At 43.3% G+C, this 26457-nt stretch overlaps 1 protein-coding gene across 1 annotated transcript in view; it reads right to left on the bottom strand.

The window, feature by feature from the left end:
- ROR1 (receptor tyrosine kinase like orphan receptor 1) overlaps positions 1–26457 on the bottom strand; it is a 282946-nt gene that overhangs the window by 52513 nt on the left and 203976 nt on the right. The window contains exons 3-4 of the mRNA XM_075320352.1: positions 14649–14936; positions 14522–14552 (exon numbers count right to left, since the gene is read on the bottom strand). Coding sequence (XP_075176467.1) covers positions 14522–14552; positions 14649–14936 — 319 coding nt within the window. The remainder of the gene's footprint in view (positions 1–14521; positions 14553–14648; positions 14937–26457) is intronic.

Consider the following 26457-nt stretch of genomic DNA (forward strand, 5'->3'; position numbering starts at 1 on the left):
ACCATATTCCTGCACCCAATCTACACCTCCTGGCAAAAAAAAACGCATCAAAACCACATGCGGTATGATGTGGATTTTTGCCAGGAGGTGTAGATTGGGTGCAGGAAAATGGTGTAAAAATTTCAGCATCAAACCTGTATCTTTTGGCAAAAAAACGTGATTTTCTGCCAGGAGATGCCGGTCTGTGAATCTGAGTTTAGTGAGGTTATCTGAGGTCAGATTACCTGCGGTCCATGGTTCGTAAGGGGTTAAGAAACATTATTTTTTATTATTACTATTATTATTATTATAGCGCCATTTATTCCATGATGCTTTACATGTGAAAAGGGTATATATAATAGGGACAAGTACAATAATCATAAACAATATAAGGCACAGACTGGTACAGGAGGAGCGGACCCTGCCCCTGAGGAGGAGAGAGGACCCTGCCCCTGAGGAGGAGAGAGGACCCTGCCCCTGAGGAGGAGAGAGGTCCCTGCCCCTGAGGAGGAGAGAAAGGACCCTGCCCCCGAGGAGGAGAGAGGACCCTGCCCCCGAGGAGGAGAGAGGACCCTGCCTCCAAGGGCTCACAGTCCACAGGAGGAGAGAGGACCCTGCCCATGAGGAGGAGAGAAAGGACCCTGCCCAAGAGGAGGAGAGAGGACCCTGCCTCCAAGGGCTTAAAGTCCACAGGAGGAGAGAAGACCCTGCTCGCGAAGGCTCACGTCTACAATTGATGGGTGAGGATACAGTAGGTGAGGGCAGAGCTGGTCGGGCACCAGTATAGTGGACTGAGGGTTGCTGCAGGTTGTAGGCTTGTCGGAAGAGGTGGGTCTTTAGGTTCCTTTTGAAGCTTGTCAAGGTAGGCGAGAGTCTGATATGTTGTGGCAGAGAGTTCCAGAGTATGGGGGAGGCACAGGAGAAATCTTGGATGTGATTGTGGGAAGGGGAGATGAGAGAGGAGTAGAGAAGGATGTCTTGAGAGGATCGAAGGATACGTTCAGGTAATACTGGGAGACTAGGTCACAGATGTAGGGAGGAGACAGGTTGTGGATGGCTTTGTAGGTCATGGTTAGGGGTTTTGAACTGGAGTCGTTGGGCAACGGTAAGCCAGTGAAGGGATTGGCAGAGAGGAGAGGTCGGGAAGTAGTGGGGGGACAGGTGAATTAGTCGGGCGCCATAGTTTAGAATAGATTGTAGGGGTGCGAGACTGTTAGAAGGGAGGCCACAGAGCAGGGGGTTGCAATAGTCCAGGCGGGAGATAATAAGGGCATGCACTAGGGTTTTTGGATCTTCTTAGGAAATAAAATATCTAATTCACCCTATTAGGATGTCATACCCTATACTCTGATCAGGATCCTCATTTCTTGGCCATAGTGATTGTAAAGAGCGTCTCTCCTCCTGGAGGACTGTTCTTGTCCTGCATTACACAGATAATCCACTGATATGAATGCACAAGTTGTAATACCTCATTTACCCTGCGGGAATGCTGCAGGGAAACTGAAGACTTGCTCTCAGGATTCTCCAGTGATTACAGTTATGGCCAAAAGTTTTGAGAATGCTACAAATATTAATTTTTACAAAGTCTACTGCTTAAGTTTTTCTAATGGCAATTTGCATATACTCCAGAATGTCATAAAGAGCGATCAGCTTAACAGCAATTACTTGCAAAGTCAATATTGGCTAAGAAAATGAACTTTAACCCCCAAAACACATTTCAACATCATTGCAGTCCTGCCTTAAAAGGAGCAGCTAACATTGTTTTAGTGATTGTTCCATTAACACAGGTGTGGGTGTTGATGAGGACAGGGCTGGCGATCAATCAGTCATGATTAAGTAAGAATGACACCACTGGACACTTTTAAAGGAGGCTGGTGCTTGGTATCATTGTTTCTCTTCAGTTAACCATGGTTATCTCTAAAGAAACACGTGCAGCCATCATTGCTCTGCACAAAAATGGCCTAACAGGGAAGAGTATCGCAGCTACAAAGATTGCACCTCAGTCAACAATCTATCGCATCATCAAGAACTTCAAGGAGAGCGCTTCCATTGTTGCCAAAAAGGCTCCAGGGCGCCCAAGAAGGACCAGCAAACGCCAGGACCGTATCTTAAAACTGTTTCAGCTGTGGGATGTGACTACCAGCAGTGCCGAGCTAGCTCAGCAATGGCAGCAGGCTGGTGTGAGTGCTTCTGCACGCACTGTGAGGCGGAGACTGCTGGAGCAAGGCCTGGTTTCAAGGAGGGCAGCAAAGAAGCCACTTCTCTCCAGAAAAAATATCAGGGACCGACTGATATTCTGCAAAAGGTGCAGGGAGTGGACTGCTGAGGACTGGGGTAAAGTCATTTTCTCAGATGAATCCCCTTTTCGATTGTTTGGGACATCTGGAAAACAGCTTATTAGGAGAAGAAGAGGCGAGCGCTAGCACCAGTCTTGTCTCATGCCTTCTGTTAAGCATCCTGAAACCATTCATGTGTGGGGTTGCTTCTCAGCCAAGGGAATCGGCTCACTCACAGTCTTGCCTAAAAACACAGCCATGAATAAAGAATGGTACCAGAATGTCCTCCAAAAGCAACTTCTCCCAACTGTCCAAGAGCAGTTTGGCACCCAACAATGCCTTTTCCAGCATGATGGAGCACCTTGCCATAAAGCAAAGGTGATCACTAAATGGCTCATGGAACAAAACATAGAGATTTTGGGTCCATGGCCTGGAAACTCCCCAGATCTTAATCCCATTGAGAACTTGTGGGCAATCATCAAGAGACGGGTGGACAAACAAAAACCAACAAATTCTGGCAAAATGCAAGCATTGCTTATACAAGAATGGACAGCTATCAGTCAGGATTTGGTGCAGAAGTTGATTGAGAGTATGCCAGGGAGAATTGCAGAGGTCCTGAAGAAGAAGGGTCAACACTGCAAATATTGACTTGCTGCATTAACTCATTCTGTCAATAGAACCTTTTGGTCCTCATAATATGATTGCAATTATATTTCTGTATGTGATGTAAACATCAGACAAACACAATTAAAAACCAGAGGGCAACAGATCATGTGAAAAAATAATTTTGGTGTCATTCTCAAAACTTTTGGCCATGACTGTACAGCTGATCACCGGAGGTCACTGTATTGTCACGGACCCTTCTATCAAGTAGGATAGAACAATAAGGAGACCACCTTTAATATATTAGCCTCCATTACCACAATGTAACAGGGCAAACACCGTCCTTCATTTTCAGTCGATGGCGATGACTCGTAGATGAACATATAATGTGGTTGAATGTAAATACGAGCCTATACGTGAGAATAATATTGTATGACCACAGACAAAACCACATCCCTCCTGTTGTTAACGAGATCAATAAAACCAACACGGTTTAAATACCATTTTTACAGAACGTAACGGAGGCGACTGGATTAAGCGCGCTCCGTCCTAAGCCCCCAGTCCTCCGCATGGTTTTAATTATCGGAGTATATTATGTAACACCTCGTAATTGCCTTTTTGTTGGAACCTCAAATTAAATTTTTGCAAAAAAAAAAATGTGACGGGACAATTGGTTTCTTTACCATTTCCCACTATTAGAACCTTAGAGGGTAAATTATATTGTCACGGACTTTAAGGGCTTTTTAAATGCATTAGTATATTGAGTTGGAGGAGATTTATGACCCCATTTAGTGATTTTATTAGGCCAGATAAACACGTTCCCCAGACCGGGAGTGTGTGGAAACAGCCTGATACAAAGGTCCCCGAGCTGTGATTGACACGTCCCTATAACAATGGCCCGCATTGTCACGCCACAACCTTCATGCTTTGTCTCGGTCACCTATTATGTTTCCCGGTGCCCAGGTGGTCTTCCAAGAACAAACACCATCCTGATTAATGACATCTGAAATTTCCAAAACCCCTAATCCTAAAGGGAGGAGAAGGGAAGAGAAATGTGTCCACCGGAAGGTCACACCGACACCGGGGAAAATCTCACGCAATTAAAATATTTTTGAAATTTTTCTTTTAAAAAAACACAATCAGGAAAAATATTGTTTAAAGGGGTATTCTATAATTGATGGATATTTCTAGGACAGGCGGACATTCATTCACAGGTGAGAAATTCACCCTCAAATTAGACGCCTCTTGATTCCGAGAATGCTAAAATAGATAAATCCTGGCTTTTTTTCTGCATTTGATTACTAATGTCTAATATTTTTGTTGCATTGCTTAACAGCGCCACTGTGGCCAAATGCAGTACTGCATGTGAAATAAAAATGATTTATAGTGTACCCATAATTACAGATGACTTCAGCATAAGCTGTCTTGTTTGTACATGAGGGATAACAGAATGTGTGGACATCATATGAGGTATACTCTGACGTTTTGACTAGTTAACCCCCGGAATAATTTTCAGTTGACTCTGAGCTGGTGGGTGGAGAGACTAGCTGTCATAACTCCCGTAGACCGCACACCTCCTCACTCCTCTTCCTTCAGACGGCTGTAATCTGATCCCTCAGTGAGTCCATTTTATATCTCCCATACACAGCACATATAGACATGAGAGGGATTCCTGCTCTCCTGTATCTATGTAGCACACACTCAGAAGCAGCAGTAACACTGAGAATATTATACAGCAGTATTGAGCAGTGTAGCTGTGTTTCCAGCACTGGGATGAGATAAAACACTTAATAGAAAGCACTTCCTCTGCCTGTTCTCTCACTAATGCTCTTCCCTCCCCCCTTCCTACTCTTTTTTTTTCCCTATAGGCAGCTATAATCTGATCCCTTAGTGAGTCCATTTTATATGTCCCATACACAGCACACACAGATATGAGGGATTTCTGCTCTCCCGTCTCCATGTAGCACATATTCAGAAGCAGCAGTAACTCTGAGGAAATTATACAGCAGTAATGAGCAGTGTAGCTGTGTTTCCAGCACTGGGATGAGATAAAACACTTACTAGAAAGCACTTCCTCTTCCTGCTCTCTCACTAATGCTCCTCTCTCCCTACTTTCTTCCTTTAGACAGCTGCAATCTGATCCCTCAGTGAGTCCATTTTATATGTCCCATACACAGCACATATAGACATGAGGGATTGCTGCTCTCCCTTCTGTATGTAGCACGCATTCAGAAGCAGCAGTAACTGAGGATATTATACAGCAGTATTGAGCAGTGAAGCTATGTTTTCAGCACTGGGATGAGATAAAACACTTACTAGAAAGCACTTCCTCTGCCTGTTTTCTCACTAATGATCCTCCTCACTCATTTCTTCCCATAATGAGCTGTAATCTGATCCCTCAGTGAGTCCATTTTATATTACCCATACACAGCACACACAGACATGAGGGATTCCTGCTCTCCCGTCTCTATATAGCACATATTCAGAAGCAGCAATAAATCTGAGGAAATTATACAGCAGTATTGAGCAATGTAGCTGTGTTTCCAGCACTGGGATGAGATAAAATACTTACTAGAAAGCACTTCCTCTGCCTATTCTCTCACTAATGCTACTCCCTCCTTTCTTCCTTTAGACAGCTGTAATCTGATCCCTCAGTGAGTCCATTTTATATGTCTCATACACAGCACACACAGACATGAGGGATTCCTGCTCTCCTGTCTCTATGTAGCATACATTGAGAAGCAACATTACTTTGAGGACATTATACAGCAGTATTGAGCAGTGTAGCTGTGTTTCCAGCACTGGGATGAGATAAAACACTTACTAGAAAGCACTTTCTTTGCCTGTTCTCTCACCAATGCTCCTCCCTCCCTCCTTCTCACTCGTTTCTTCCTATAGACAGCTGTATTCTAATCCCTCAGTGAGTCCATTTTATATCACCCATACACAGCACACACAGACATGTACATGTGGTACATATTCAGAAGTAGAAGCAACACTGAGAATATTATACAGCTGTACTGAGCAGTGTAGCTGTGTTTCCAGCTTTGGGATGAGATAAAACACTTACTAGAAAGCACTTCCTCTGCCTGTTCTCTCACTAATGCTCCTCCCTCCCTCCTTTCTTCCTTTAGACAGCTGTAATCTAATCCCTCAGTGAGTCCAATTTATATCTCCCATATGCAGCACACACAGACATGAGGGATTCCTGCTCTCCTGTCTCTATGTAGCACACATTGAGTAGCAACATTACTTTGAGGACATTATACAGCAGTATTGAGCAGTGTAGCTGTGTTTCCAGCTTTGGGATGAGATAAAACACTTACTAGAAAGTACTTCTGCCTGTTCTCTCACTAATGCTCCTCCCTCCCTCCTCCTTACTCCTTTCTTCCCATAGTCAGCTGCAATCTGATCCCTCAGTAAGACAGATTTTACCATGTTTAGTCGAGAAGGCAAAAGGGGAAAAAAGAAGTGCTTCATAAGTGGAGAAAGAAGCATATTTTTTTGAAAACACATATTACAAGGTATTTTTTATATTTGTTTGAACTATTAAAATGTAAGAATTTTTCAGAATACAATGGATACTGGAAGGGTGTGGTGTGTGTATAAATGTGTCTGGGTGGCATGTGCAGCAGGCATGTATATGTCACAAATGCCGAAAAACACATGATCACGCTGTATCCAGGGACTTTACATTTCCCTGCTCTTTATTTCTTCCAGGTTTAATAACAGGCACATGCCTTCACGAAATGGGTGGATATTGGAAAAAATTGCTGAGTAAAAAAGCTTTTTTATGTGAACATGGAAGAGCTGAGAGCTGTAAAGAGCCATCTGGTGGGTCATTACTGTCCAATTCTTGTAGGTCTGCTGCATATACAGAGCTGAAGACTCATTATTTAAAAAAAAGGGGGAATGCTGTGATTCCCACTAATCAGATGTGATCTATAAGGGAATCTATCAGTAAGCGGTCAATTACCCTGCAGCACCCCCACAGGAGAAATAAAGCATTACACCATTATTATTGAAAACCATGGTTGTCTGTACTGTTCTGATAAGTTGGGTCCTCCAAACCAAGAGAAGCCCTTTATATCAACTCTCGGAAATGTTCTCTTATATTAAAGACGTTTTCCACTACCCTATCTCATTTCATTTTTTATTCATCAAGTGTGCTATTTTGTGCCACTAAATGAATCCATACTCTTATTATAGTAATATAAACCTTTTATCCTGCAGATAGCATCACTTGGTGTCTGCAGCTGCAGCTCTGATGTTTACATCCATCACCACCTCTTTCCAGGCTTACTATGTGCTATTACTACAAGTTCCATCATGCATTGCAATAGCCTGTGAGACAGCACTTAGCATGCACCATCTATTCTCCAATTAGCAGACCACCTCCATTCTCCACTCAGCACACCCCCTCCATTCTACACCCTGTTCTACTGAAGATATTGGGAGATACCAAGTGTCAGAGCACCCCAGGGTGGGTACCAACCCATCTGGCAATTGCCAGATGGCCAGTAAAGCTCTTTCACTGTGTTTGTTATACAAATGTCGTTACTTTCAGCTATCCATGTCAGCAATTGGATTATTTAAACCTCTTGCTTTTAAAATGCAGATTGCAGCACTTCAGTAGCAAAGGTGTCGGCCCCTGCTGTAACTACTGAATTATACTGTTAGCTCAGCTTGTGTGAGACAGACAAACTGTGTCTTCAGGACTCATGCTCAGGCAGCTCTCATTTACTCCAAATCACCTACATTCACTATCAAGAGCCCAGTGACAACTCACTTTCATTTGGTCTGATTTCTGTGCCGGAAAAGGAATGATCAGAGGAGGAAGAAGAATCTGCATAACAATCTAGTGCTAACTATGTAGTCCCTGTGTCACACGGGGTTTAGCTCAAACCTCTCACTGAGTGTCAGGACGGCATCTGACCCTGTTCACACAGCAGAGTCTGACATTATACACTAGGTCTAATGTTAAGCTTTTAAGTTTCTCAGACAGACTCGTGCATTGCCCAAGCTGTGATCTCTTTGGTTCAGGCTTGCAGGAGTTAAGTTCTGCTAGCCTGGTGATTGTCTCTGCAGTCACATGTTTTAAGAAACCTATCACAGCTACTCCCGGCCCTTTTTAAGTTGGTGGATTGATCCTACCACGCCGATTATAGCTTTTGCGATACCAGTCCTTGTGCTGTGGTGTTCCAGTCTAAGGAGCTCTTCTGTGCATTATTGGGAGTGTTGTGGAAATATACTCGTCTGTTTATTTCCTCCCTGTTGTTTATTTCCTCCTGAGCACATATTGTCTATACTTCTGTGTGTGCTTGCAGTGAGTTTCAGTTTTGGTTTTTCCCTCTCTCTTTTTTTTTTTTGTGTGGGATTAATCACTCCTGACGGCCCTCCGCATGGGTAGGAAAGAGGGGGTATTGGAACTGGGCTAGGCTGGCGGTCCAGACCTCTTCACCTTCAGAAGTACCTCTGGGATAAGGGACAGCTAGGTCCCCTTAGCCTGAGGGACAGTCTAGGAGGCCTTTTTCCCGCTAATCAGCATATAGCGCATAACACCCTGCCGAGATGCGCTCATAGAATCTATACATCCAATACAAGTATATTACAAAAGGTATTGTCTGGAAGAGCTATGAAATATGGCAAGGGGGTGAAAAAGTAGAGGACAACCCCTTTAAGGTGTCTCTCCATATTGGACCTTCTCAGATTGTGAGTCCTCCCCATTCAAGCTGTATTCCTATGATGTCCCTGCTGTGAATCCTTGCGATAGGGGTGAGGCGCCCACTAAGCCCTATAGGTATGTTATTCTAAATTTTTGTTTTTCAAAAAAGGAGGTGATAGCAAGGGTGCACGCATGTATTAGTCGACAACCCTCCTGAAATCTCAATGAGACTTCTGAAAAGAAAAAAAAAAAAGACTCTGGGAAAAGTTGGAAAATCTCCCGAAAACTCAGCAACTCCGAAAGGAGGGAAGGAGGGCACTAAGCATGGAAGGGGGATGGGCTCGGAGGTTCTAAAAGGGGCACGGATGGGAAAAAAAAAGTGCTCTGCAGAACGGACAACCTCCCAGATGCTGCCCCCTCCTGTACCAGTCTGTGCCTCCTTGTATTCTTCATGAATATTGTTTTTATTATTTAGACTCATTTTCATGGAATAAATGGCGCTATAATAATATATAATAGTAATGCTAAAATTATAATGACCTAAACCCAAGTGAGCGCCATCCTCTGTCCCAACCGTCACTATAGCATTGCAGCTGGGGGTCCCCCGAGGGCCCAGAAGTGACGTCTCCGCCTCTGGATCCACCGCCATCTATTAATAGAATTAATATTGGTAATAAATAGTAATATGGCTGAGCCGCTGACATGTGAGACAAGATACATAAAAGTCCTTGTCTGATCCCACTGAGAGGCTTCTTAGGTTTTATTAGCGAGAGGCCGAATATAGTAATTAAGTCTCATTCTTCTTGGAATGAAAACCATTCAGGAATAATAACTCCGTCGCTGTTATTAATTATCTCCCGGGTATTTGCTCATCCACATCAGAAGAGGCTCCGTTTCGTCCCCCTCCCCATGCATGACTAAGCACAGACAAATACTGTTCAAACAGAATGAAGCTGTAGCCAAAAAAAAGCAGCTCGGATGTTCTCCTAATAAACAAGAGCAAAAAACAATCACTGTCACAATAGTCATGGAAAGCACCGAGGCCGTAATAATAGAATACCGCTGCCAGCGAGCCCGGACAAGAGCCTTTATGGGGTTAAAAATGCCTAATCATCGCATAATGAAACATTCTGCAACTTTGTTATATTATTATTATTATTATTATTATTATTATTATTATCATTATCATTATAGCACCATTTATTCCATGGCGCATTACACGTGAATATACTTTGTGTTTCCATTTGTAACTGTTTTTTGTTTGTTTTCCACTTCCACTGCAAATATCACGAGGACTTGGAAAACAAACTAAAGATGGAGGAGTAGAAACAATGAAAGAAGTAATTTTATATTAACGAGCTGTAGTACCCGGAGTTGCCAGGGATAGTAACTAAGTGTCTGTCTATCTCCCTCTCTGTCTCTGTGTCTGCGTGTCTCTGTCTTGTGTCTCTGTCTCTGTGTGTCTCTATGTGTCTCTGTGTTTGTGTGTCTGTGTCTGTGTGTCTCTGTGTTTGTGTGTCTGTCTCTGTGTGCCTCTGTCTCTGTGTGTCTCTGTGTGTGTCTCTGTGTGCCTGTCTCTGTGTGCCTCTGTCTCTGTGTGCCTCTGTTTCTGTGTGTGTCTCTGTGTGCCTCTGTCTCTGTGTGTGTCAGTGTTTGTCTGTGTTTCTGTGTGCCTCTGTCTCTGTGTGCCTCTGTCTGTGTCTCTGTGTGCCTATGTCTCTGTGTGTCTCTGTGTTTGTCTCTGTGTGCCTCTGTCGCTGTGTGTGTCAGTGTTTGTCTCTGTGTGCCTCTGTATCTGTGTGCCTCTGTCTGTGTCTCTGTGTGCCTCTGTCTCTGTGTGTCTCTGTGTGCCTGTCTCTGTGTGCCTCTGTCTCTGTGTGTGTCTCTGTGTGCCTCTGTTTCTTTGTGTGTCTCTGTGTGCCTCTGCCTCTGTGTGTGTCAGTGTTTGTCTCTGTGTTTCTGTGTGCCTCTGTCTCTGTGTGCCTCTGTCTGTGTCTCTGTGTGCCTATGTCTCTGTGTGTCTCTGTGTTTGTCTCTGTGTTTCTGTGTGTGTCTGTCTCTGTGTGCCTCTGTCTGTGTTTTTGTCTGTGTCTGTCTTTGTCTCAGTGTGTCTGTTTCTGTGTCTGTCTGTCTCTTTGTTTCTGTCTGTATGTATCTCTGTGTGTCTCTGTCTATATGTGTCTCTGTCCATGTGTGTCTCTGTTTCTGTGTGTGTGTCTCTGTCTATATATTACCTCACACATAAGCTTCTTATACTAAGAATAGCCTTCATTGCCTTTAGCACCAATCACAGCTCCTATTAATGACCTGTAGTTCCCAGCTCCATTCACTTTAATGGAGGCACATGTTTCAGCAAACTGTAAACTGCAGGGTTAAATTTTCCCCTCAAAACATAGTCTATGACGTTCCCTGAGTCAAATGCATTGTCTGTGCAAAATATTGTGATTGTAAATGTGATGGTGCGGATTCCTTTATTGATATACATACATACGCGCACACACTCAGCTTTATATATTAGATAATGTACAATCCGTTTGTGGTATCTATGTAATAAAATAAAATAATCTGAGCAGTGATTTATAATTTGACATCAGTAATCTCATCATAATCTCAGTTTCTGGAATACTGCGCGAGAAAGAGCAATCTAGAGTATAGGGGCAGGATTGGAGAAGTTTCTGTTGAATCTGTCACCAGGTAACCTGAGAGCAGCATAATGTAGGGGCAGAGACACTGATTTCAGCGATGTGTCACTTACTGGGCTGCTTGCTGTTATGTTTTTATATTTATTTCTCTGCTGCAGATCTAGTGTTGCTTTGAATGATGAGCCCTGTATAACCCAGCCCACACCACTGATTGGCAGCTTTATGTGTACACAATGACTTTGATATAGCGGGGAACCAGGGCTCATAAGCTGTCCCTCAAGCTAGGGGACCCTATGCTATCCCTATTCTCAGGGATACTCCTGATGGTGGAGAGGCCTGAGTCTCCTTCCTGGCCCTGCTCCTGACCAGTCCTGATCTAATTCCCCCTTCCCCCAGGGAGGAGCGGGACAGGAGTGCATTGAAAACCACAGTTAAAGACAAACAAGGGAAAAAACAACTCCGTCACACACCACGCACACAGGATAAGACTATAAGAGATTCAGGAGGAAAACAAGAGCAGGAAGGAAGATACAAAACAGGGATAAATTCCACAAACGCTCCAAGTAGTAGACACAACCTAAGCACAACCTTCAGCAGAGAGTCTGGAACACTTCACCTCACAGACCATAACAAAAAAAAACTATAGCTGGCATGGGTAGAAGGATTCCACCAGCATAAATAAGGGGAGCAGATGTGATAGGTCTCCCCACAACACGTGATTACAGGAGCAAGCAGAGGTTAACTCTTACTAGCCTGCCTATGGATCAGCACACAGCAGGTCAACACCCGAGTCTGCCTGTGTTAATCCCAGCAGACACCAGAGAAACCATCAGGCAGAGTGTCAGAATCTGCAATCTTAACAGAGTCCAATGCCGCCATGACAGATGGCAAAATTTGTACAAAACTCTGTGTGACAGGTCCGAGTTGGACTAGGAGGCACGAGACACCTAGTGTTGAAATGATAATCTACTGCTGATAAAACACAGAAACAGCAAAACACAGCATAGTAAGCGACATATTGCTGGAATCAGGTTCTCAGCCCCTACATCATGCTTCCTTCAGATTACATAGCAAAAACCTGCAGACAGATGTCCATTAAGAAGACTCATTGTGCCTGACAATTGCAGTAAACGCTGGGAGTTGTAGTTTCAGCTTACAGCTTAACGTTGGTATGACTGCGGCTGAGTGTTTGGCTTCATCCACATTTCTACCCGGCAGGAATTCTTATGTTCTTCATGGTTAAAAGAAATTGTGAGTGATTTATGAAACATCTGTAATGCGCTATTAGGGACATTAGGCCCTGACACCCGGGTAGAATGTCTTTTATGTATTGTATATGTCAGTTTTAGCACTTTGGGCATCACTAGGAAACATAAAATCTAAAACATACATCCATATTTGTCAAAAGCAAAATCGTAACCCTGTTGTGCCAGGAAAATTGGCAGGATATAAAAGAGAAGAATGAGGCAGCGTCGGCCATCGGAGGCAGCGAGTTTGGCAGCTTTCAGCGCCATTTCTGGGATACTTTTCTTGTTTAAAATAAGAGAAAAGGGGAACAAGACGGCAGTGAAAAAATATAGAGCGGGTGAGAAGATTAGAGACGGCGGAGGGTTAATAGGGCAATGTCGGGGGCTTCACTCAAGTGTCCTGCAGCAAAATGCAAATATGCCTTTATAGCACCCCCTATGGAATAACCTCTCTCCTCCCTATTACTTATGTACAGGTATAAGCACAGCCTCACTTTTGCTTTGCTCCTGCTCTATTTTACTGAATATTTGGTTTAATCCTGGTTTATTGCCATGGGTGTGTCGTGCTTGACAGACAGTCATGTGGTGTCCGGCTGTAGAAGGTCGCAACATTTGGCTGCACAAACTACTCCCTCACATTCTCTGTTTGGAGTTAATCCCTTCCCCTTTAGGACCCTGAGGAGTTCCTCACCTTTCAGCTGTTAAAGGGAACCTGTCAGGTGCAATATGCACCGAGAACTACGAGCAGTTCTGGATGTATATTGCTAATCCCTGCCTAACCGTCCCTGTATCTAGTAGCAAAGATAAAGAGATCTTTAGAAAAAGTATTTCTAGAGATCTTTTATGATATGCTAATGAGTGCAGGGACTAGTCCCCTGGGCGTTAGTTCCCTTGGCTAGTCGGCTCCCTTAGCATGTTAGTATGCCCCTGTGGGCATGCTAACATGCTAATGAATGTGCAGTGTCAGAGACATGCTAACCTCTCTGCTGCCACTCTTGAATTTAAGCTCAGTGTGCATGATCCCCATACTTCGGGTCATGTGCACGATGAAGCCGGGTGGATGTGTCCTGGCTTCAAACTGGTGTAACGCGCATGACTGGAAGCGCTGGGGACTTCTGATCATGTGCACTGACCCTATGCCCAGCGTTCTGAGGCGGTGCAACGGACACAGGTACGAGCGTCACTGCCGATGATGATGCTGGGCAGTGGGCATTGAATATCATGTTAGCACGCCCCTGTGTGTGTGCTAACATGCTAAGACGGTGTAATGAGTGCAGGAACTAATGCCCTTGTGACTAGTCCCTGACCTCATTAGCATATCATAAAGGAGCTTTAGAAATACTTTTTCTAAATATCCCTTTATCTATGCTACTATATACAGGGACAGATAGGCAGGGATTAGCAATATGCACCCAGAACTGCTCGTGGTTCTGGGTGCATATTGCACCTGACAGGTTCCCCTTTATTCATCAGTACTTCCCTTTGTGTGCTTAAATACTCTCATTTCCCCTGGATCTGTGCTGGTGATAGACTTAGAACCTATAGAAGCTCTGGATGCAAGCAGTCGGCTTGCACTCATCTGAAGAAACATTGTTGTTCTTTGCTGTACTTCTCAGGAAATAAGTAATTTATGCGCTTTCCCCCTGTGTGTGCTCCCTGTGTCTTCTTTAGTGCTTAGTGGGGTTGACTAAGTGCTCATACCACCCGTTCCCAATGTAGGGCCCAGTCCTAGGGTCAGCCAGGGCCAGGGATCTTGCTCAGCGCATAGGTGCGGAACCTATCTAGGGTGGTGAGGGAAGCCAGGGGCGAGCGGTAGGATTGGTCAGGGGTCACCATCTCCCCCTTCCCTAGACATAGGATATACTTAAATGTTGCCCTTCGCTTGGTATTTCCCTGTACCTAGCGTTCCATTTATACTCTGTAACCTCCAGAGCTGCAATCAGAATTCTACTGTCTGATGACACAAAGTTCTAAGGCTCAAGCACAGCACACAGATTAGATATCTATGATGAACTGATTTGCCATTTGTCATCCATAAATCCATAAAATTCTGCTGCTTTCCTGTTAGCGCTCAGGGTTTGATGTAACAGTTAACAATGTCTTACTTACACTGAGCCAGGACTCGATGTAGGGGGGGGACCTGGAAGAAAAGGTAACAAGTGTCAAATCCAAATTGTAATCAAATTAGTCTGCAAAAACAAACAAGAAAAGGTTCTTATTCTGCCCAAAAACGTACCAAATTTGACATACAGCACCCCTGTGGTGGAGACGGTTTTCCTCCCGTTAGTAGCCACACATTGGAAATATCCGGTGTCCGTTGTGTCCAGGTTCCGTATCCGCAGTCTGGATCCATAATTAGTGGCGCGGAAGGAGATCCTGCGCGGCTCTTGTACGACAGGAGCGTCATTTTTTAACCATCGTATGGTAGGGGAAGGATTTCCCGACACTCTGCAGTGCATCTCTGCCGTCTGCCCCAGCGACATTGTTATATTATTCATTGGCTCATCGAGGGTCAAATAAATATCTGTCAGGACAAAGCAGAGGTGATTGATTAGAGCAAAAAAATAAATATTTGTAATATATAGAGGCTTATTTGTTAATTAAATTGCACATTTTTAAGCTTATATACAGATTTAATTTATACAAAAAAAGTTTAAAGGGTTATTCCTTCCCCAAAAAATATTTCTTTATCTATGGGAGAGGGGATCATTTGCTCAGCGCTGGGGGACAGTTGGCACCTGGAACCCAAACAAGGTAGTCTAGGAACACGATACAATGGTGGGCCCTGGTGACAGGATGAAGGGAGCCGGGTCACCTCTTACAGTCACCTGAGGCTGATTTCTGCAGTCCTTAATGTCGCCTATCACAAGCCTAGGCCCTGACTTGCCTTAAACTCACCCTGGCTAGTGAGAAGGTCAGTGAAAACACTAGTCTCACTAATGAAATAATACAACACAAAAGTAGGGAGACAGACAGGGGGAAATAGACACATAAAGGTCACGTGCCTAGGCCTTGACGTACCCTAAACTTACCCTGGCTAGTGAGAAGGCTGGTAAGAGCACTAGTCTTGCCAATGAAATAATACAACACAGGGGTAGGAAGACAGACAGGGGGACATAGACACATAAAATTTATGTGCCTAGGCCTTGACTTGCACTAAACTCACCCTGGCTAGTGAGAAGACTGGTGAAAGCACTAGTCTCACTAATGAAATAACACAACACAAGGGTAGGGAGACAGACAGGGGGAAATAGACACATAAAGGTCACATGCCTAGGCCTTGACTTACCCTAAACTCACCCTGGCTAGTGAGAAGGCTGGTGAAAGCACTAGTCTCACTAATGAAATAATACAACACAAGGGTAGGGAGACAGACAGGGGGAAATAGACACACAAAAGGTCACGTGCCTAGGCCTTGACTTATCCTAATAGAAATAGACACAAAGGAAAACACTACAAGCAACTCCAATGCAGCTAACACCACAGCTGCAATTGTCATGAAACTTCAGCTTCTTTCAGAGACTGGTTCCTTCCAAAGTGGTCAGCGCAACAATGATGAGATTCTATAACCGGTATCAGATGTTGAGACACAAGACTATTTATAGTGCAGGTGAGTGGTCACAAAGAGCTGCACCTGAGATTAAGGCTGCAAAGGACAGCCAGATATGAAAGCGTCCTTAACCCCTACAGCACCAAAGGGAAGAAAATAGATTTAAACACAAGATGCACACCTGTGCACAATAAGGCGCTGTGGCCTTCTGGTCCCAGACTCAGCAGAGATCCCCCATAACAATTCCTCAGGCTACACCATAGCTACCAGTTTACTAATAATGGTTAGTACAGACCCTGAACAAGCAGCATCTGCAGGAAGGAGAACCAAAAATGAGAATTGAAGACAAAGCTAGCAGCACATAACTAGGAAAATGTTTTGTTACATTCTATTTGGAAGCAGCTGTTTAATGTTGATGACCTGCGGTATGGACTGGATTCATATGGATACATTGTGTCAACACAGGAATGTTTCCCATGTCAAAATAAGCAGGGAAGACTAATAAAGCTATCCCTGTGTAATGCTATGAAAAAATTGTCTGTTTAATGGTTTTTTTGTTTTTTGCCAAGACAAACGCATCAGTCCGGTCTCTATACATAACGCGGACATCAAAGTCAGGGATCACATAAAAACAGAAGCATTCCAGAACCAGTCAAACAAAAACTGATTTCTTCCCTTCTTCTTGGCAACGCGGCCACATTGTTCAGCTGCCGGCTCCATGTGTGTCTCTTTCATGTCAATCTCCTGCTATTCTTTAGGAAATTAATACTTTTGGTTTGGCGAGGGCGAGCTCTGTAAAACGGTAATAATCCCCGATTTCGCCCATGATTGTCACCAGACCATCCAAAGAACCGGCCAAGACAGACGGCTCTGACGGGAAGACCTCGATGATGGGACCTGGCAGACTGAAGACTGATCCTGTAATTCTACTGTAATGAAAAGCCAGAATGTTCCTCTAATGATGTCTGAGCTTTATTTCATTCTTGTAAGAAACGAAGGCGCATTTCTCATCCTAATCTTATAAGTAGAATGGACCAGGAAGGGTGGCCAAACATCGATTCAACCTATCCCGTGTAACAGGACAGAAATTCTACAATACCTGCACTGTACCAAGAGAGCAACGGAATTAGGCGAATGTAGACGCTAGACGCTAAGGGACTAACGTATGGGACTTACAGTACTAGAAGGTGGGAAAGATTGCGAGTTTTAGATTCTCCAAATCATTCTAATCCATGTTAGAACAAAAAAAGCAGAGCACTATTATATCAGTTATATTCTTGTACATGGGGGGCAGTATTATAGTAGTTATATTCTTGTACATAGGGACAGTATTATAGTAGTTATATTCTTGTACATGGGGGGCAGTATTATAGTAGTTATATTCTTGTACATAGGAGCAGTATTATAGTAGTTATATTCTTGTACATACGAGCAGTATTATAGTAGTTATATTCTTGTACATAGGAGCAGTATTATAGTCTTTATATTCTTGTACATAGGGGGCAGTATTACAGTAGTTATATCCTTGTACATAGGAGCAGTATTATAGTAGTTATATTCTTGTACATAGAGGCAGCATTATATGAATTATTTTTTATACTTGAGGGCAGTAGTATAATAGTTATATTCTTGTACATAGGGGCAGTATTATAGTTGTTATATTCTTGTACATAGGGGCAGTATTATAGTAGTTATATTCTTGTACATAGGCGCAGTATTATAGTAGCTATAGCCTTGTACATAGGGGCAGTATTATAGTAGTTATATTCTTGTACATAGGAGCAGATTATTGTAGTTATATTCTTGTACATAGAAGGCAGTATTATAGCAGTTAAAGTCTTGTACATAGGGGGCATAATTATAGTAGTAATATTCTTGTACATGGGGATCAGTATTATAGTAGTTATATTCTTGTACATAGGGGCAGTATTATAGTTTATCCTTGTACATAGGAGCAGTACAATAATAGTTATATTCTTGTACATAGGAGCAGTATTATATTAGTTATATTCTTGTACATAGGGGCAGTATTTTAGTAGTTATATTCTTGTACGTAGGGGCAGTATTATAGTAGTTATATTCTTGTACATAGAGGGCAGTATTATAGCAGTTAAAGTCTTGTACATAGGGGGCAGTATTATAGTAGTAATATTATTGTACATGGGGATCAGTATTATAGTAGTTATATTCTTGTACATAGGGGCAGTATTATAGTTTATCCTTGTACATAGGAGCAGTACAATAATAGTTATATTCTTGTACATAGGGGCAGTATTATATTAGTTATATTCTTGTACATAGGGGCAGTATTATAGTAGTTATATTCTTGTACATAGGAGCAGTATTATAGCAGTTATATTCTTGTACATAGTGGCAGTATTATAGTAGTTATATTCTTGTACATAGGGACAGTATTATAGTAATTATTTTCTGGCACACAGGAGGATATATTTAGCTGGCCAGATAAATGTTTGGAAGGGACAGGGGTAAGGTCCTTCTATTCTTATTCATGGGGTCCAGACCTTACAGAAACCACAGAAAACCTCAGTATTTTAGATGTGAGTTTGTTATGTCTCCCAACATAAATGAAGGTTTGGCATGATGCTCAGAGAATGTTCTAGTTGTAGGCAAAAAAAAAATAATATAAAAACAAATTACAGTAATTATGTTATTCTTTAACGACATCATTATTTCCATATTATACTGCTGAAATGCAGCGCAGATTTTCGGTAATACGCTCGTCTTCTTTAAAGGAGCTGGATTAAATATGCATTTTGCAGAGCAAATTGTATAGAATATGTATAAGGATTTTCCAGCATGTGTTCCCCGAATGCCATTTTGAGCCCATAATTTATTAAAATCAGGCGTAACCCCGTCCGTCAATGAGTAATGTAATAGTAATGATGTATATATATTGGTCCAGGAGGGCTTGTAATGGGTTAATGTGTTGATAATGGTCCAGTACCACTTTGTTAAAGACCTTCTCCTTCCTCCATGTACCTTATCCTCATTCAAGACATCTGCAGCAACTTAAGTCCTTGGCACTTAGCTCTGCATGATGTGAGCCGTACCAATTCACAGCCCTCCATTCACTTTCACCGGAGTGAGTTTGGCTCGAGTGCCGGAGTCTGCAGCCAGATACAAGGACTTTCTGCCGCTCGGTGTGACGCGTGCCAGCTACTTCTCTGCCCCAGATCTTGGAAATTGCAAAAAGAAGTAAGAAAATCCAGAAATTAAAACTGAATGTTGAAATGCTAATTACTTTGTATCAGAGCGTATCTATGCGCAATAAACGTAGATTCACGGAATTCCTAAAATTTACATATCGCCGTTCAACCGTTCCGGTGTCACTGCACATTCATGAAAATGTTACCACTTAAATGGTTCCTGTATTTTTACACGACTTACTCTCATTTGATAGTTAATGCAATAAATAGACAATTAGCAAATCCCTGTATTTAAGAACGAGGCTGTTCTTCTCCAGAAAAATGATTTCAAAGTACTGACCGCTAGGCATCTTCCTAATGACTGTCTACCTACTGCCTGCTGGCAAGTGATATCCACACCTACCAGCAAAGAAGACGAGGCGGAATACAGGAAGTGTAGGCGGGTCTTTGTCTCTGTACAGGAAGTGTGGGCGGGTCTTTGTCTTTGTACAAAAAGTGTGGCCGGGTCTTTGTCTCTGTGCAGGAAGTGTGGGCGGCTCTTTGTGGGCGGATCTTTGTCTCTGTACAGGAAGTGTGGGCGGCTCTTTGTCTCTGTACAGAAAGTGTGGGCGGGTCTTTGTCTCTGTGCAGGAAGTGTGGGCGGCTCTTTGTCTCTGTACAGGAAGTGTAGGCGGGTCTTTGTCTCTGTACAGGAAATGTGGGCGGGTCTTTGTCTCTGTACAGGAAGTGTGGGAGGGTCTTTGTCTCTGTACAGGAAGTGTGGGCGGGTCTTTGTCTCTGTACAGGAAGTGTGGGCGGCTCTTTGTCTCTGTACAGGAAGTGTGGGCGGCTCTTTGTCTCTGTACAGGAAGTGTGGGTGGCTCTTTGTCTCTGTACAGAAAGTGTGGGCGGGTCTTTGTCTCTGTACAGGAAGTGTGGGCGGGTCTTTGTCTCTGTACAGGAAGTGTGGGCGGGTCTTTGTCTCTGTACAGGAAGTGTGGGCGGGTCTTTGTCTCTGTACAGGAAGTGTGGGCGGGTCTTTGTCTCTGTACAGGAAGTGGGGGTGGGTCTTTGTCTTTGTACAGGAAGTGGGGGCGGGTCTTTGTCTCTGTACAGGAAGTGTGGGTGGCTCTTTGTCTCTGTACGGGAAGTGTGGGAAGCTCTTTGTCTCTGTACAGGGAGTGGGGGCGGGTCTTTGTCTCTATACAGGAAGTGAGGGCGGGTCTTTGTCTCTGTATAGGAATTGTGGATGGGTCTTTGTCTTTGTACAGAAAGTGTGGCCGGGTCTTTGTCTCTGTACAGGAAGTGAGGGCGGGTCTTTACTTCCTGTACAGAGACAAAGACCCGCCTACTTCCTGTACAGAGACAAAGAGCCACCCACACTTCCTGTACAGAGACAAAGAGCCACCCACACTTCCTGTACAGAGACAAAGACCCGCCCTCACTTCCTGTACAGAGACAAAGACCCGCCCCCACTTCCTGTACAGAGACAGAGTTGGGATTTTGTCTCTGTACAGGAAGTGTGGACATGTGGACAGGTATTTTTCCTTGTATCGGACGTAGGGGCATGAAGTCTATGCCTCTGTACAGGAAGTGGGGCAGAGTTTATGTCTCTGTATAGGAAGTGGGTGCATGTCTTTTAACAGGGAAGTGAGGACGTGTCTTTGTCTCTGTACAGAAAATGGTGGCGTATATTTTTGATGTACAGGACAGGGGTGCATGTTTTTGTTTCTGGACAGAAAATAGTGGCATGTTTTTGCTTCTAAAGCAAGTGTGGGCTTGTTTTTGTCTTTTTACCGGAAGTGGTGGATTGGTCTTTGCCTCTGTACAGGAAGTGAGGGCATGTTTTTGTCTCTGTATACAAATCCAAATATCCAGGCAGCACTCACAACTCATGGTGCCCGAATCCGGGTAATGCATCCACAATATGCAGCAAAAGGATCGGCACTCCAAACTTCATAGATGATTATAAGGGATTTATTCCATAAGTAATCAGGATACAAGCAAAGAAGAATGTGTTTTTGTCTAAGTCTTTTTCAAACACCTCTCTGTATAGGTACTAGGGGCATGCCTCTGTAGAGGAAGTAGGGAGTGTTTTTGTCTATATAGGAAGTGGGTGCATGTCTCGGTCTTTGTACAGGAAGTGGAGGCTTGTTTTGTCTTTGTACAGAAAGTGGGGGCATGTATTGTTGCTGTACAGGAAGTGGGGGGTATGTCTTTGTACAGAATGTGAGGCATGTCTTTGCCTCTGTACAGGTAATGGGGAGCATGTCTTTGTATCTACAAGAAGAGGGGCATGTCTGCCTTTTTATAGGAAGTGGTGGCATGTCTTTGACTTTTTACAGGAAGTAGGGGCTTGTCTGTCACTGTACAGGAAGTAGGGAGCATGTTTTTGTCTCTGTATAGGAAGTGGGCACGTCTTTGTATCTGTACAGGAAATAGGGACATGTGTTTTTCTCCGTATAGGAAATGGGGGCATATCTTTGTTTCTGTATTTTTTTTGCATTTCTGTATTGTTTTTGTTTTTGAGAGTGGGGGCCTGTATTGCTGTACCGGAAGTGGGGGCGTGTATTTGTCTGTGTAAAGGAAGTGGGGATGTGAATTGTTGTACTGGAAGTGAGGGTGTGTCTTTGTCTCTGTATTGCAAGTGGGCACCTATCTTTGTCTCTGTATAGGAAGTGAGCACATGTATTTGTCTCTGTACAGGAAATAGGGGCATGTCTTTGTCTCTGCAAAGTAAATGGGTGCATGTCTTTGTCTCTGTACAGGAAGTGAGGTCCTGTATTGCTGTACAGGAAGTGGGGGCCTGTATTGCTGTACAGGAAGTGGGGGCCTGTATTGCTGTACAGGAAGTGGGGGCCTGTATTGCTGTACAGGAAGTGGGGGCCTGTATTGCTGTACAGGAAGTGGGGGCCTGTATTCCTGTATAGGAAGTGGGGGCCTGTATTGCTGTATAGGAAGTGGGGGCCTGTATTGCTGTACAGGAAGTGGGGGCCTGTATTGCTGTACAGGACGTGGGGGCCTGTATTGCTGTATAGGAAGTGGGGGCCTGTATTGCTGTATAGGAAGTGGGGGCCTGTATTGCTGTATAGGAAGTGGGGGCCTGTATTGCTGTACAGACAGTGGGGGCCTGTATTGCTGTACAGGAAGTGGGGGCCTGTATTGCTGTATAGGAAGTGGGGGCCTGTATTGCTGTACAGGAAGTGGGGGCCTGTATTGCTGTACAGGAAGTGGGGGCCTGTATTGCTGTACAGGACGTGGGGGCCTGTATTGCTGTATAGGAAGTGGGGGCCTGTATTGCTGTATAGGAAGTGGGGGCCTGTATTGCTGTATAGGAAGTGGGGCCTGTATTGCTGTACAGGAAGTGAGGGCCTGTATTGCTGTATAGGAAGTGGGGCCTGTATTGCTGTATAGGAAGTGGGGGCCTGTATTGCTGTACAGGAAGTGGGGGCCTGTATTGCTGTATAGGAAGTGGGGGCCTGTATTGCTGTATAGGAAGTGGGGGCCTGTATTGCTGTATAGGAAGTGGGGCCTGTATTGCTGTACAGGAAGTGAGGGCCTGTATTGCTGTACAAGAAGTGGGGGCCTGTATTGCTGTACAGGAAGTGGGGCATGTCTTTGTCCATGTACAGGAAGTGAAGATGTGTCTTTGTCTCTGTCCAGGGAGCGTCCATTGATCCTTGACTTTGTAAGGGAAGTGGGGCCAGGTCTCTGTGTCTCTACGGGATATCACAGGGAAAATGTGGCGTCTGTACAGGAAGTGGAGATGAATCTTTGTCTCTCTAATGAAAGTATAAGTGGGTCTCCATCTCTGCATGGAAAGCAGGTCAAGTCTTTTTCTCTCTGTAGGAAGCTGGCGGTCTTTGTTTCTCTACAGGTAGTAGGTAGGGTCTTTATATCTGTGTCAGAAGTGGTGACGGTCCTTTGTGTACAGGAAGTGAGGGTGTCTTTTTATCTCTCTGATTCTCCTTCATGGTTTGTCACATTGTATACAGAGATACATAAAAGAAAAAAAGACTTTCAATGCAGAGCACTGAAGATACTGGATATGATTGGAGCATGTTGGCAAGTGAGGAAAAGGAAGTTCCAGCTCCTGTAGTATTAACGGAATTTAGCTAAAGGGAACCACCCACTGAAATAATTTGCATAATAAGTTTAAGAACAAAAGAGTCAGGACATATGAGACTGGATTTGTACACCAAACCAGTGATTGAATAGGCATAGTGCGGACTCGGACTGTAAAAGTCCGGATCTGTGAAGTTTCAAAGGTGCCCGGGTGTCAGGCCCGGGATTCGGGGTGTTTGATCTGTATCCGTCACTAGAGATTAAAACAATAAAGGACAAATAAAGAAAATAAGAATGAAGCGAGCGCTTTATACTTACCGAGACTCTGTCGTGTCTGTAAACTGCTCTTGCGCGGTTGTATGCTGCTCCTGCGGCCTCTATTTCACTTCCTGGGCCGCTCATCATTGCTCATCCATATGCACTGCTTTCCACGCCCACTGGCCTGGTGCCTGTGATTGGTTGCAGTCAGACACGCCCCCAGCCTGTGTGACAGCATCTGCCTGCAACCAATCACAGGCGCTGTCTGCGAGTCACTATCATGATATAAAAATAAATAAAACAATTGACGTAGGGTCCCCCCATATTATGATACGCAGCACAGATAAATCCCAAGGCTACAGGCTGCAGCCTCCAGCCCTGCACTTATCTTGGCTGTGTATCAAAATAAGCAGAACCGCATTTTTTAAAAAAATTATTTAAATACATTATAAAAAAAACAGCATGCGGTCCCCCCAATTTTGATACCCAGTCAAGATAAAGCCCGACAGCTGGGGGCAGGTATTCTCAGACTGGGGAGGGCCATAGTATTGGCCACCCCCCAGCCTAAAAATAGCAGCCTGCAGCCGCCCAGGTTTGTAGCATCCCATGTTTGCTTTATGTTTTGCTTTAAATGGAGTGACTACAATTTCCTTTTGTTTTTTTTGTAACAATTTCAAGTTTGTAATTACAATGCATCCTATGGGAGACTTATGCCACAGTATAGACATTCTACTTCTATTTTGATACTTTAACCCTAGAACGCATACCTGGGGCCTCGCAGGCCTGCTAGGTTACTTGTTTTCTATTGTAGATTTCTATGGTTGCGCGTTCTAGGGTTAAATGAAAAATGATCACAAAGTGATGACACATCTTATGAAGCAGAGACCTGAAGATCAGTGACATTCTCCTTGGATCCACCGTCCTTATGCTTTGTACACTCTTGACCATGACTTTATCCAATTTGGTTCGATTCCACGACTCCAACGCTCTATTTAAAGTTTCCATCTCTATAAAGCTGGAAATATCACCTCATTTCAACCTTTCCTCCTTGTGCTTTCAGGCAATATCTCCATTCCACCCCATTTTTTATCACCAGTTGTTAAACTTTTTGGAAAAGTCCAAAAATAAGTAAAAAGAAAGAATAATAGAGATATATGGTGGCTGTTAATGTCTGGTGATGTACGGTGAGATTTATGGCTCTCATATGTATAATTTTGCTTTAACACTCGACATAAATATTGCTGAAAGCCCATAAACGTATCAACCACAAAGTATGAAATCCATGGGAAGAGCGGCTGCTGGCACGAGGGGGCCGGGGTCTTCAGTAATGGGGCTCTCTCCTCACTAATGAGAGGACTGTTCCCAAAGGTGTTACATGTTTTATTCTTACTCCAAAAAATTGGCCTTTTAGAGGTTCCTCAACATTTTTCTTGGCCAATCCATCTGACCAGCGGAGGATGGAACTGTTTCCTTAAAATGTATCACTCCTGGTGTGACTTCCTTACAGAAATTAAGAAGCTTATTCTGAAAGGTATCCGCCAGGTACGGCCCAGCACTGAGGGGGAGAGCCAATGCTGAGAGTAGTTGTTCTCCTGCCAAGCTCACAGTACGTAATGATTTTGCTGGCCGTCCGTCCTTTCTTCATTCTCGATGTTTATATGAACACTTAATGAGTTCCGTGCTGTAAGTATGAATCAAAGAAAAAACACGTAGAGGCGATCGGGGACAGTGAAGCAATTCTACAGAGCCGGAGCCGTCAGCGCAAACTGGGGAACAACAAGGAGTCAGAACAAAGAAGGATCTGTGGGTTTAGGAGGAGCCATCGATTCTGTAAAGGGGCTTCATGTAGATTTATTACTCCACCGCATAATAACTAAGAAGAGTTTTCACTATTTATCCAAAGATGAATCAGTGAACATTTATATAGATATAAAATAGATATTCAATATTTATCCAAACTGCACCAGAGGGAACAGCAAATCAAATAATGTATTTCTACTAGGAAAGTTTTTACTTTGTGCTGTCATCCCTTACTAGTAATGTCCTTACTACTAGGGGATGACACAATATAACTACTATAATACTGCCCCCTATGTACAAGAGTATAACTACTATAATACTGCCCCCTATGTACAAGAGTATAACTACTATAATACTGCCCCTATGTATAAGAATATAACTACTATAATACTGCTCCTATGTATAAGAATATAACTACTATAATACTGCTCCTATGTACAAGAATATAACTACTATAATACTGCCCCCTATGTACAAGAGTATAACTACTATAATACTGCCCCTATGTATAAGAATATAACTACTATAATACTGCTCCTATGTACAAGAATATAACTACTATAATACTGCCCCCTATGTACAAGAATATAACTACTATAATACTGCCCCCTATGTACAAGAAGATAACTACTATAATACTGCCCCCTATGTACAAGAAGATAACTACTACAATACTGCCTCTATGTACAAGACTATAATTATTATAATACTGCTCCCTATGTTAAAGAATATAACTACTATAATATTGCTCCTATGTACAAGAATATAACTACTAAAATACTACTCCTATATACAAGAATATAACTACTATAATACTACTATAATACTGCTCTTATGTACAAGAATATAACTACTATAACACTGCTCCTATGTACAAGAATATAACCACTATAATACTGCCCCCTATGTACAAGAATATAACTACTATAATACTGCCCCTCATATACAAGAATATAACTACTATAATACTGCTCGTATGTACAAGAATATAACTACTATAATACTGCTCCTATATACAAGAGTAGAACTACTATAATACTGCCCCCTATGTACAAGAATATAACTACTATAATACTGCCCCCTATGTACAAAAATATAACTACTATAATACTGCTCCTATACACAAGAGTAGAACTACTATAATATTGCTCCTATGTACAAGAATATAGCTACTATAATACTGTTCCCATGCAGAATAATATAACTACTATAATACAGCACATATG

The sequence above is a fragment of the Anomaloglossus baeobatrachus genome, chromosome 8, assembly GCF_048569485.1.
Source record: "Anomaloglossus baeobatrachus isolate aAnoBae1 chromosome 8, aAnoBae1.hap1, whole genome shotgun sequence".
Classification (NCBI taxonomy): domain Eukaryota; kingdom Metazoa; phylum Chordata; class Amphibia; order Anura; family Aromobatidae; genus Anomaloglossus; species Anomaloglossus baeobatrachus.